The sequence below is a fragment of the Calypte anna genome, chromosome 12, assembly GCF_003957555.1.
Source record: "Calypte anna isolate BGI_N300 chromosome 12, bCalAnn1_v1.p, whole genome shotgun sequence".
NCBI classification, from domain to species: Eukaryota; Metazoa; Chordata; class Aves; order Apodiformes; family Trochilidae; genus Calypte; species Calypte anna.
Window position 1 is genome coordinate 4,233,183 of NC_044258.1, and position 12,448 is coordinate 4,245,630.

Sequence of the window (12,448 nt, forward strand, 5' to 3'; positions counted from 1 at the left end):
GATCTATTCCAGTGAATGTCCAGACCTGGGGCTTGCAACAGGGCACCTCTACTGTTTGCTAGTTCCCATGGGATGCTCTGGACCAGAGTCCAGTGGTGATAATGAGTCTGTAGGATGTTGCTCTTGTTTCTGTGTGGATCTAATACTTGGTTTGTTGTAAAAATCACCTCTGCCTTAATGGCTTGTGCTTTAATGATGAAAAAAGTTGACACTCAGTGACAGACCCTGAGGTCTGTCTTAGGAGAGCTTACGTGTCTGGTCGGGTCCTGTGTGTGGGACTCAAACAAATCTTCTCTTCTTCAGAGCATATGTCCCTCCTCAGCTCTTCTATAATGGGAAGGTGGATTATTTTGACCTTCAGAGACTTGGAGGTCTCCTGTCTCATCTTAAGAAGACCCTGAAAGGTGAGTGCTCTCATTTCCAATAACTGCATCCAAGTCCTGGAGTTCACCCAAGAGACATCCCAGGATGGGAGCTGTGGGTAATGAATTGTGATAAAATTCAAGGAGAGGTGAATTTCAATAAGATGCAAGTTCTGCTGAAGAAGACACCATCCCCCTTGGATAGAATGTCCTTTAAGTTAAAAGTTTATTCATTATGTCCTTGACTGGGGCCTCTGGCTGGTTGGTGGAAGGAAGGGATAACCTGGAAATACCCTCTGGTGTGGTGCTCTTCCTACAGCACAGATGAGGGCTGGGAGCTGTCAAAACCCTGACCATCAGCCTGGCTCTGCTGGGTTTGAAGGATGTGAAGAATTTACTTGCTACACCACTTTGGGCAAGCATTAGTTGCCTTGTGGATATGCTGCAGCCACAGTGTGTTTCTCTGTAGCACACTACTCTGGCACCAAGCTTACAAAGCCTCCCTTTTGGAAGGGTTAGGAAACCCTTACTGTTTGGTCAGACTTGGTTTGTCTCTAGTTTCTGGCTTATAGGGCATTGCCTTTGGCTCAGATCTTTCCTTTCCCACTGTGTTTGCAAGATTAGGACCATTTTCCTGGTCTCAATTTGATCCTTGATTGTTCAAAATTAGGTTGCTTAACTCGAGAACCATGTAATCTCCCCTGGTCTCTCACCAAGATCTTCCTGGCCAGCTTTAAAGATGGGGCTATGGTCTAGAGGACACATATTCCAGGCTTTGCACAGCATAGCTGTCAGCATGGCCTTCCTCTGGACTGAGAACAATTTCTAGTCCGAGTCTCAGTCTTAGTGACCTAGGGACATCTCCCAGGACAGTATTGAAGAACTGGAGACTTAAAAAATGGCCTAAGGCCCTGAGACTCCTTTCCTGTGCTAGTTCAGTTTGTCTCTGGCAGTTGTCTCCTGGTTCCTTCGTTACTCTGTTTGTTACTGGTAGGAGCACAAACAGAACAGGCCCTGGGTGAGCAGCACTCGTCATTGCTCAGTTTCTGCTGCCTTAGCAAGGGCAAACCTGTTCCACCTAAAGAGGCTGGGGGGGAAGGTGAGCTTGCTCTGCTGCAGCATCCAACTTTGCTGGCTGCTTCTTGGCTGCTGAGAAGCAGGAAAGAGGATGAGCCGTGGGCTGCCCTATGGGAAGTGAGGGGTGACTCCTGCCTTCACAGCTGCTTTGGTATGCTCTCTGCAGATGACCTAGCTGCAAAAGCCAATGTCCTGATTGACCCTGCAGAGTTGCAGGCTGTGACTATGGATGATCTTGATGAAGATGAGGAATCTGCAACATCAGCAGCACAGGTGAGCCATGTATCCACCTGTGGGAACAGCAAGCTCAGCCACTGGCTAGAAAAGCTTTACTTTAGAGGAAGGGAGTGTCTGGGTCAGGACTCTGTGGTCAACCAGATAAATAGTTGCACTTTCATGAGGGTCACGGGAGAGCAGCAAGGTCCTGGAAGCACCAAGCTGGAACAGCAAAATTTTCTTCACTTTCTTGCTACCCCCTGTGCCCATTTCCCTCTGTGGTTGCTCTTGGTGCTTGCATTTGGGAGCGTGCAGGACAAACAGAACAGTGTCTTGCTGTGCAAATCTTATGGTTGTACCTGACACACGCCCTGAGAGGAAGGAATATCCACTTGCTAACGTGTTGCTGGCCCAGCCATGGTAGGAAGGGTATCTGCTCACCTAGTGACCACTGTGCATCTCTACCAACATCCTTGCAGGTACAAGGGAAGAACAGTGGGCAGCCAGACAATTAGAATTGTTTCTCCCTTGGTTTCCTTTCAGTCTCAGCGTCCCTCTGCTGCGCTGGCCATTGGTGGAGCCCTGGCCAGACCTGGTTGGCTCAGCTCTCCCACTCTGGGCCGTGCCAACCGGTTCCTCAGCACGGCAGCCGTCAGTCTGATGAACCCAAGGAGGCCTCTTGGTGCCCTGGAGAAGATCAAAGTGCGCACGTTAAGCGTGGAGCAGCGGACAGAGGAGGACAGTGAGTACTCCTGCTGTGTACTGGCGTGGCCCAGGTGATTTCTGGGAGGATGGTGCGTGCCTTCCAGCCCCCAGTACTCCCAAGAGGAGTGCAGTTTACTAACTGCCAGCATTGCTCCTTGCTTCTTAGGGTGTGCTGACACCCACAAGTCCACAGTTAACCACTTAGTCATCCTGAACATGATACTGGTGATGCTGTCACTCTCTGCATTTAAGGAGGTGCTGCCTTGGTTCCTGCAAGTGGAGCAAGACTTCACAAGGAAGTCTTTGGCTTCAGAGAGGTGCAGGCAGAAGCAGAGGTGCCAAAAATGCTTTGCTTAGAGCTTCTCTCCTGTCTTGGTGGTGCATTGCAGTTGAAGGCAGCCATGGAAATGAAGGTCTTTTACTGGGCAGACCCCCAGAGGAGCCAGACCAGCCCATCACAGAGAACTCCCTCCTGGAAATCCTGGATGGGATAGTGATGATGTACAACCTCAGTGTCCACCAGCAGCTTGGGAAGGTAAGTGGTGGGTGCTGTGCAGGAATCCATTCCCCCATCCACCATTCTTCTACACTGGCTCTGTTTTCTGCTTGTTTAGTGACTGTGTGTGCCCTTTCCTTCTCTTCCCAACCCTTAGGAGGGATCTGGTTGCATGCTTATGTGTCTAGGGAAAAAAATACCCTCGCTTATGGTTGGAATCTGCTTGATTTTCAGATGGTTGGTGTGTCAGATGATGTGAATGAATATGCCATGGCACTGAAAGACACAGAGGAGAAAATCAGCCGCTGCCCAAAGAGGGTAAGTTCTCTGGACTCCTGTCTTCCTTTTCTGGTAGAGTCTCAATAGCTGGCAGAAAGGACAAAGCTCAGTGGGTGATTTCTAGCCTTGGAGCAGACAGTGTTTTGACTGGGCTAGGAACCCATGCCTGGAGCTAGCAGCTGCCTTTCATACTGTGCCAACCCATTGTACCACTGCCTCAAGGAATGGGGGACTGAAGCAACAGCTTTGGCTTCTCCCAGACAAGCTGGGACATCTTGCAAACCTCCATGTGCTGCAGACACCTTGGAGCCAGTCTCTTGGAGTGGGGACCCTCCAGTGCTGGGCTGAGGCACATCTGTCCTATTCCAGCTGCTGGAAGCTGAGTGTATCTGATGATGCATTGAAAAAGTATCTGACAGTAGCTGACCCTAAAGCTGCTGCCCATGCTGGACCAGCGCCTGCTGATTACCGCTCCCTCTGCAGAAAAGCTGCTGATCCCTTTCCCTCCTGCCAGTACTCCCTAGCTAGCCCCAAGGGAGTGTTTGCTTTTGCACTGTTTGTCCAGCTCTGAAAAAGGATGCTATAAATGGCAGTGACAACTGCCCTCGCATCTCTGCTCTCTTTTCAGAGAAGAGACATTCATGAGGAACTGTTGAAGAGCCAAAAGGTCTTCTCTGAGAAGCTCAATCACCTAAGCCGACGTCTGGCCTGGATAAATGTCACCATTTATTCAAAGGTAGGTAGGAGCATAATGAGCCTCTCTGTGCTGCTCGGCTCACGTGTCACAAGGGTCATTTTTCCTGGTGCTGGAGCAATGCTGGTGATCTGTGGGTCTTGCTGTTCCTTTCATGGGCATCACAGATTCCTTCCTAGACCTGTCCCTCATCCTGTCCAGCCTTGGTGCCATAGTGTTTGTTAGTACACAGCCCAATCTGTTCTGTAGTCTTTCTCTTGGGGCATCAGGCCTCTGCACCATGGACACGAGGGTGCAGGTCAAAGGGAGATTCAGTTCTTGGGACTCTTTTGGAGCACAGAGGCTACTGGGAGCCATTTTCCTGAGTTGTGCTGTGCATCACGAGCAGGTCGAGCTACTGCTGCTCTTCCTGAAATATTTTCTTCAGGTGTCTCCCCTTCTTCAGTAGGTTCCCACACATAAAAGAGTGCATTCTGCATTTATCAGCACAATGACTGACTGCACAGGTTGTACCTTTTTTCCTGTGTTCACCATTTTCCAGGATAAAGTCTCAAGTCTGCTTTGTGGTGAGCAGTTTTGCTGTTACACTCAGCTGAGCTCCTATTCCTGTCTTCCTTTGCACATTGCCTCGCCCCATCTCCATTTGTAGCTTTTTTCTGCTGGGGAAGAAGACACATTTTTCCCAAAGATATGGTGGCAGCAGGGTCTCTGCCTGTGTCCTAAGGATACAGAGAGGGGGAGAGTGGTGGTTCCTGTGAGTGCATCTGGCAGAGCTGCAGTGGCTGAGCCTGACTCCTGTGCTCTGTGCTCATGCCAAGCAAGGCTGAAAGGCACAGGGCTGTGCTGCAGTAGCTCTCCAGCTGCATTAGCATAGCCCTGGCTTGCGAGAAAACAAAAACCTCTCTTCCTGGTCTGCTCTTGAAAGGCTGAGAGGCATTACCAGTGGTTTGCAGGGACCTCTGCCATCCCCCCATGGAGAGATACTATTCCCATCTCTAGATGATCTATTGTCATGTGAACCACAGGTACCTGCCTCCTGTCAGGAGTGCGGGATCATTTTTCTGGATGAGTGTCACCTTTCTGGATGAGTGTCACCTTGCTGGATGAGTGTCACCTTGCTGGATGAAGAAGCAGCACCTGGGAGTGAAGGTTACAGCCTTCTCCCCCCAGGCTGTGCTCCTGACTGGCAGCAGGGAGAGCAGACCACTCACTGGCTTGGGCTGTGAAATGTCCCTAGGAGCCAAGCAAACTGCTCTGGAGAGGACTGTGGCTGCATGGAGAATCTTGTCCATACTGCTGGTCCCTCCAGGGCTCTGTCTCACGGCTGTCACAGGTGCCTACAGTTTCCCACTGGTGACATCTGCTCAGGACATTTGTGTCCCTGGGACTTGTGTGCAGTGGAGGGACACATCTGCATGAGCATTGCAGGCACTGCTGGTGCTGATGGAGAGAAAAACACTGGCTCAGTCTGGAGGTGAAGTCCTGCTCTGTGGTGAGGTGTCAGAACACAGTAGAGGGTTCTCCTTCCTCAGGGAAATCAAGTCACCAGTTTATTCTGAGCTGAGGGATTCAAGGTTAGACGAAAGGGAGCACTACAGCTTAGAAACTCTTAGTTTTGCAGTAAATAATCCTGCCTTCAAAGCATTCCTGTGGGAAGACCGTTTCAGCTTATTTTATTACAACACTCTATTTATCCATCACACTGTGGGTAATTACATCTGTGTATCCTATTGGTGTAGGCTCTCTTCAAGCTTGGCAATACCTGAGATGATGTTTTGAGGTTATCAGGTTTTAATAAAACCAAACACAGCTTTCTTTACTTGTCTGCAGAATTGCTTTTTACCCTGAAAGCAACAGTTGAGCTGAGATGTGTGTTGGTGTCAAGATAAAGATGATTTTCAGTCAGTTTAGTTGATTTACACTAGTTCAGCCTCCTTTACATAACAAACCCATGTTAATCTCCTAAAGATGGTAGCTACATACTCTAGAAAATCCAGTAAGCAAATGAAATTACTTATCTGCACCTCTGATTTCAATTTTTTTAATTAGAAATGTAACCGTCTTCTGGTTTTATGCAAATTGCTGTTGCTTATGATATTTCTTGGCATTGCAGGATATGCAGTAATATTTCCTCTTTATATGGCTCTGTTGGTACAGATTTTTGTAGCTTAAGGTTATTGTAGATGTCCTTAAATTTCCTGGTTTTAATTTAGGACCCCCTGAGTTCTGCTTAGAGAAGCAAGAGAAACAGGAACAGTAAGTCTGGTTGAATGGCTGGCACTGAATCCATAAGGCTGTGGCTGCCTATTGCAACGATGTGAGTTGGCCTGTTCCCATTTAATTCCTACAAAGGACCAGCTCTCTTCTCAGAAGATTTATGCTGGGTTTATGCTAGTGTCTGCCTTTCTTTAACCAGTGTACTTGGAATAAAAACTACTTTTTATTCCTTTTCTGTGATCAGGCCTGAGAGAGCAAAGTAATAGTTCTTGTAGGGCTTCAAGGCTCAGTGAGACAGAGCCATAGATGGTCTGATGACACATTGGTGATGGTCTTGCTCTGGGCTTGATGTTGATGTAGACATCTCTGATTGCTCCTTCCACCTGATGTGTCTGTGGCTCTATGAAAGGACCCAATGGCATGGATGTAGTTAATGAGCTGAGAACAGGAGTTTGAGGAACATTTCAGACCACTGAGGTCTAAGCATGGTGCTGTCTGTTGTGTTTCTCCAAAGAAGAAGCAGGACAAAGCTGAACGGGGCTGGTTGTGTTCTCTCTTGGTAGGAGAAGATGCAGGATATATATTGGCTGCTGCGAGTGTGCATCCGCACCATCGAGCACGGCGACAGAACGGGCTCCCTGTTTGCCTTCATGCCAGAGTTCTACCTCAGTGTGGCTATGAACAGCTACAGTGCACTCAAGAACTACTTCAGCCCTGTAAACAGCATGGAGGAACTTCCAGGTAAAGGGATGCGGTGACCTTGCTAATTCTGGCCTGATCAGGTCCAAATAAAGCCATAACCTTATGGTGAAGTGGTAGTTGGGCATTGTCCCTTCTGTGTTCTCTCCCTGTTGTGATGTGCTACACCATGCTGTGTGCTGAGGGGCAGGTGCTCAGGGCAGTTCCTCCAGTAGGTATCTGCTGGTGAGCTGTGGCCATGACTGTGCTCAGGCAGGGAGCCTGTCCTGTGCCTGAAGTGAAAATCATGGGCAGCTATGGAATTTGTTTCCATGGAGGCATCAGGGATGGGCCTGGATGCTGGAATTGCTGTGATTGGCCCAGCAATGTGTGTGCTGGTTTCTGGGTGGGAGGAGATGTGCCACAAGTACTGGAATTGAGAATGCTTTTGAATCCCTCTGGGATATCAATATGTTCCTACGGAGATGACCACCTACTTGATGCCAAGCATCTGTGTTCAGGTGCATTCCCTCTGTGCACATTCTGTGCTTTTCCTGACTAAGTGAAAGCTCTTAGCAATTTGTTTTGTGCTTTCCAGAGCCTACGAAGGCAACAAGAGCTTCTGTTCCCACCAATAAGACAGACCTGAAGTGTTCATATCCATTAGGTGGGAGCTGTGCCTGCTGGGCAGGGAGCAGCAGAATTAAGCAGACTTCTGAAGGCTGGATATGGCTTTTCTGCATAGATGGAGGGTGTTTGTGTTGCTCAGCCTCTTCTGCACTAGGCGTCTCTCCCTGGCCATCTGACTCAGTTGCATGGTTCCATCTTTATCTGGGTAACTGGTTTAGACTGCAGACTGAGGCAAGCAGCTCTGTTGGAGATGAATGTGCTTTCCCAGCTGTCTGTTTAGACAGCTGGACAAAACTGCAAGCAGGAATGAATCCCATAGGCTGTGCTGTGCCCACAGAAATACTGGGGCCAGAGGGCTGCCCATCAGGCCTGTGGCATGACCTCTGCTCTCTCCTTTTTTGCAGGCTATGAGGAGACCCTGATGCGCCTTGCTGCCATCCTGGCCAAGCACTTTGCTGACTCGAGGATCGTGGGCACAGGTAAAGCTGCTTTGGTGTGGTGTGTTGCACATCTAGCCTGTCCCAAAGCCTGTGGCTCACCAGACTTCTGTTGGGATATATTTGCTGAATCTACTGAGTGTTTTATGCCTCCATGAACAGAGGGAGGGCTGGGCACTGCCCTTGTCTGGTGTCATCTGCCCACTCCAGGGTTAGATATGTGACCTGGGATACCCTTCTGAGAGCAGGACTCGTGTTCCAGCTACTTGCATGTCAAGTCTGGGGTTGTTTCTTAGCTGTCCAAGCACAGGCACACTCTCCATGTCAGCTGGACAGCAAACCTCTGTAAGTGAGGGCTGGTTTGTGGTGTTCTTGGCATGCTGTGTGCCTTGGGTCCTGGCCTAGCCCCATCCCATTCCTCCACAGATATCCGGGACTCCCTCATGCAGGCATTAGCCAGCTATGTCTGCTACCCCCACTCACTGCGTGCTGTGGAGAGGATCCCTGAAGAGCAGTAAGTGTTCCCAGGGAGCTGGGACAGGTCTGGGGTGGTGGCAAGGCAGGGTGGGGGAGCAGGTGGGCCAAGGGTTGGTTGGTGGGGGTTGGTCTGGGGAGCCTCCCCTCACCATTATATCAGTGGCTTTGCTCTGTCCCAGCTCTGTGGGTCCTATTTAATCTTCTGTCCCCAGTGCCTCTGTGGCTGACCTGTGTCTCTGTCTGGCAGGCGGATCTCCATGATGAAGAACCTCCTGGCTCCCTATGAGCAGCGTCCCTGGGCACAGACCAACTGGATCCTCGTCAGGCTGTGGCGGGTGAGCTTTCTGTATCCCTGTCCCCCTCACCATCTGGGACTAGGTGGATAATGAGCATTTCACTTTCCAGTAGCAGCAAAACCCAGCTGAGATCTTTCCTTACCTCTTTTGCCAGGGCTGTGGCTTTGGTTACAGATACACCCGGCTCCCACACCTGCTGAAAACCAAGCCTGAGGATGCCAGCCTCCCCAGCCTGCAGAGTGAGTGGGGCCCAAGGGTTGGCACTCAGGGTTATGATGGGTGGTGAGGGAGGAGAAGCCTCTTCCCTAGTAGCCATCTCTACCATGGGCCAGGCCAGCTGGTGAGATGGCTGCTGGAGTAGGGAGATCCTGGCCAAATATCCAGGCCTTACCTTTGCAACCATAATTACCTTTCCTGGACATCCCCAGTCTCTCTGCACTGGCTGGTGACTCTTTTGTGTGCTGGATTAGAAAGGGTTTTGCCCTTCAAGGGAGTGTTGAGAAGCCCTCACCAGAGCTTCATACAAAATGTAAGCCTGGGAGAAGGCTCTCTGATGTCTGCAGCAAGCAGCTGCTGTGGGGAGGAATTGGTGAGTATGCCAAGCAGTGGGTACCCTGTGAGAGGGAGTGGGTGCCTGAGGAGGCAGCGCACTGAACAGCTTTGCAAGCAAGGAGTCTTTTAATCAGGCATCTCAGAGCCTGTCCTGCCTTTGTCCCAGCAGTTTGGGTCTCAGCACTGTCACTGAACTGAGGGGTTCCTCAGCTCTGTTGTGGCTGAGAAGGTACCTTTCATGAGCTGAAGAACATCTCCCAGCTTCACCCTTGCAGAGTCTAGGCTTGTCCTGTTACATTTGTGACCCCTCTCTGCTGCAGGGGGAAGGCTTTGTGCCAGACCTTCTTCCTGGAGGTGCCAGACCCCCTCCCCAGGCTTGGGGTCAGAGCCTGCTGCAGCCTGAGGTGGGGAGGCAGCATGTGGAGGTGTGTGCTGACCCCTGCCCAGTGGGGAGAGCTCCCTGTCTGTTTTAACAGCACTCTTGTTCTCTTTCTCTCTCTCCTGCCTGTGGGTGCCCAGGAGATCTCTCTGTTGCTAGTTTCCAGAGTAAGTTTGTTGTGTTACCCTCTCCTCTCCTGTCTGGTGAAGTAGCTTTAGAGAGTTCCCTCCTTCCCCTCCTCTGCCTAGAGAGACCCTTCTTTGGGGAGCAGGGGGCTGCCCACAGTGATGGCTTTCCCAAGTTATCCCCTGGGAGGTGCTGGGGGACTGGTGCCCACATGGCAGTCTATGAAGCTGCATCTCAGACCTGCTCTTGCTCCTCTTTTGCCAGTGTTGCCTTTGGGGTCAGTGCCCTGCCACAGCCCTCTTTCTCCTGGAAGATGATGGAACATATGCTGGAAGGGACCTTGTACCTGTCCCCTCACCCTTCTACTGCACACACAAACACATGAGGGGCAGTGACCACGCTCCCCCAACCCCAGAGAGCTGGACCAGAGTTCCTCAGCTTCTGAGGCCTCTCTCCATCCATGTCTGGATGGCTCCGCAGAGTCTGAGCCTAGAGTAGGCAGGGCTGGCTACTGGGGACTTGCTCCTGGGATTGCTATTTTGAGGCACAACCAAATCAATAATGAATGCTGATTTAATTGAAGAGGGACATGGGACTCAGAGGTGTCCTTGAAATGCTGCCAGGGAAGGAGAAGATGACCCCCCTGTCTTCCCACACATCAGCCCTCACCTTGTTGCAGTTCGAGTGTTGGCAGGGACCACAGAACAAACTGCTGAGCTTAAAGAAATCCATGCTTGTCTGGGTCTGCCTCTGCAGGCCAGTCTGAAGGGAGCTTGGAGAGTGCCTCTTTGCTGCTCCAGCCTTGTCCCAGTCTCTTGCTTGGAGGACTCCTTACAGGTGGGGAAGAAATGCTGGTGTTGCTGTTGTGACCCCAGGATGCTGTTGTGACCCCAGGATCTCCTACACTGTCTTTTGTCCTGAGCAATGGGATGGCTGCCAGGGTTGTCTTAGGGAGGGGGGAGAGGCTGAGAAAGGCTCTGTATATTCCTCCTCGTGTTCCAAGTGGTTCCTTAGCCCTGCTGGCACCAAAGAGCTCTCATGCAAGCAGGGCTCTGCCTCCAGTTTGGCTCCTGAGAGCAGATGGGGCTCTGTGCAGAGGTGGGGGCTCAGATCTCTTCAGTGGCTGCTGTAGGAACTTGTTTTGCTTTGATGGTGGCTGGTAGGTGAGGTGGGTGCTGTTACAGCAAGTTCAGCAGCAGCAGCAATAGCCCTGTGCCAAGCCCAGCCTGTTTTAACCTGAGCTGCAGGGTGGCTTCAGGTTGCAGCTTCTCTGCTCCAGGCCTTCTGCCCACTCATCCATCAAGCAGCGGAGGGTGGGTGGATGGGAGGACCATGGAATCATTTAGCTGAGCTGTTGTGCAGTGTGGGCCAGAGAATTCACCTGTGTCCCCTTCCCAAGTCCAGCAAATTGTCTAAGCTGAAGAGGTCTTTCAAGAAGAGAAAGACTCTGTCTCTATTTTACAACATCAAAAGCATCATCTGGTGGCAGTTGAACTGTCCAAGCCCCTCTGATGGTGATTCCTCACCCTCAGAAATAAATCCATCACTTTTTCCTGTTGGGAATGTACCTAACCTCATCTTCTGTCTTCCATTGCTGCTGCTGCACCTTTCTCTGCTGGGGTAGAACCCTATGCATTACAACACTTTATTCTTCAAAAGTGCTTGTGTACTAAGGTAAACTCAATTCTTGGTTCTTTTTTATGGTGAAAAGAAAGTGCAACCTCTCTGTCTTATTCAGGAAGGGGATTTTGTTCCTTTGTGAGCCCCTATGTTTACTCTTCCCATGTTTTTAGCATCTCCAGAGCTGCGAGTTTCATGCTGTCTAGAAAACCTCTGTAATCTGCTGGTCACAGAGCCAAAACTTGCATTAGCCTGTTTGCCGGTGCTTTGCTCTAGGAGGTCCTCATGCCTTGCACTCAACCACCTCAAGTTCTCATCCCCTGCAGGCAGCAAAAGCAAAAGCTTGGTTTCCTCCTGCCTCACCCTGCAGTGTCCCCTTTGCTCCTCTCTAAATACACCTTTGGAGATGTCTTGGATTGCTGCATGCCCTGCTCACCTCTCCCATGGCTGTTCCCAGCAGCTTCCTCACATTTACACATGGATCGTTTTGAAAACTCAGATTAGTATTGGGTGAAACTGCTTTTCTTCTGATTCTGCTCCATTTGGGGCTTTCCTCCTGCATGCTCGCAGCTCTTCTGTGAATGCTGCAGCATCCAGAGCCTCTCTTGGGCTGCTGACCAAGAAGTCTCACAAGTAGCCCCATTATAAATCTTGGTTCATTAGCAAACGATAAAGTACATAATTATCTTCCTGTGATGAAAGTACATGACCCTGCTTCTTCACAATTATCTAGCAGGAGCATTTATTGAAGGCTTCCACTTTGTCTGCTTTATTAATTTTTAACTCTGTCTATTATCAGGCCTCTGCTTCTGTTGGACTTTCTCCCGTTACTCCTTTTTTTAATAGTTCTGCCAGAATTTTTTCCTATAGTTGAAACTTTGCATGTAGCATGGTTAGTCATGGATGTTTCTGTTATATCTTCTCCTGTTACTCCTTTTCCCTGTTTTTTCATCAACCTCTGTCTATATTTGATTGTGTTGCCTTTACCTTTTACATTTTAAGGGGTGTCTTTGCTTTATCCTGGTCTCAGTGAATCTTTTAACCCAAGTGCTTGCTGTAGCACTGGGGCTTTCTGGCTGCCTAATAATCTTGAAGAACCCTATGTTTTCATTCACTATTTTCCTCCCACCTGGATTTTTTTTTTCCTCTGACTATTTTGCCTATGTTTTTGTGGGAAGTTTCTGTTGTGGAAGCATCAGATATATTT

At 49.9% G+C, this 12,448-nt stretch overlaps 1 protein-coding gene across 1 annotated transcript in view; it reads left to right on the forward strand.

Moving 5' to 3' along the window:
* RNF123 (ring finger protein 123) overlaps window positions 1–12,448 on the forward strand; it is a 47,581-nt gene that overhangs the window by 17,139 nt on the left and 17,994 nt on the right. The window contains 11 exon segments of the mRNA XM_030458578.1: window positions 304–404; window positions 1,606–1,712; window positions 2,199–2,397; window positions 2,750–2,895; window positions 3,091–3,174; window positions 3,764–3,871; window positions 6,610–6,787; window positions 7,759–7,833; window positions 8,218–8,305; window positions 8,516–8,603; window positions 8,719–8,803. Of these exon segments, the coding sequence (XP_030314438.1) occupies window positions 304–404; window positions 1,606–1,712; window positions 2,199–2,397; window positions 2,750–2,895; window positions 3,091–3,174; window positions 3,764–3,871; window positions 6,610–6,787; window positions 7,759–7,833; window positions 8,218–8,305; window positions 8,516–8,603; window positions 8,719–8,803 (1,259 nt within the window).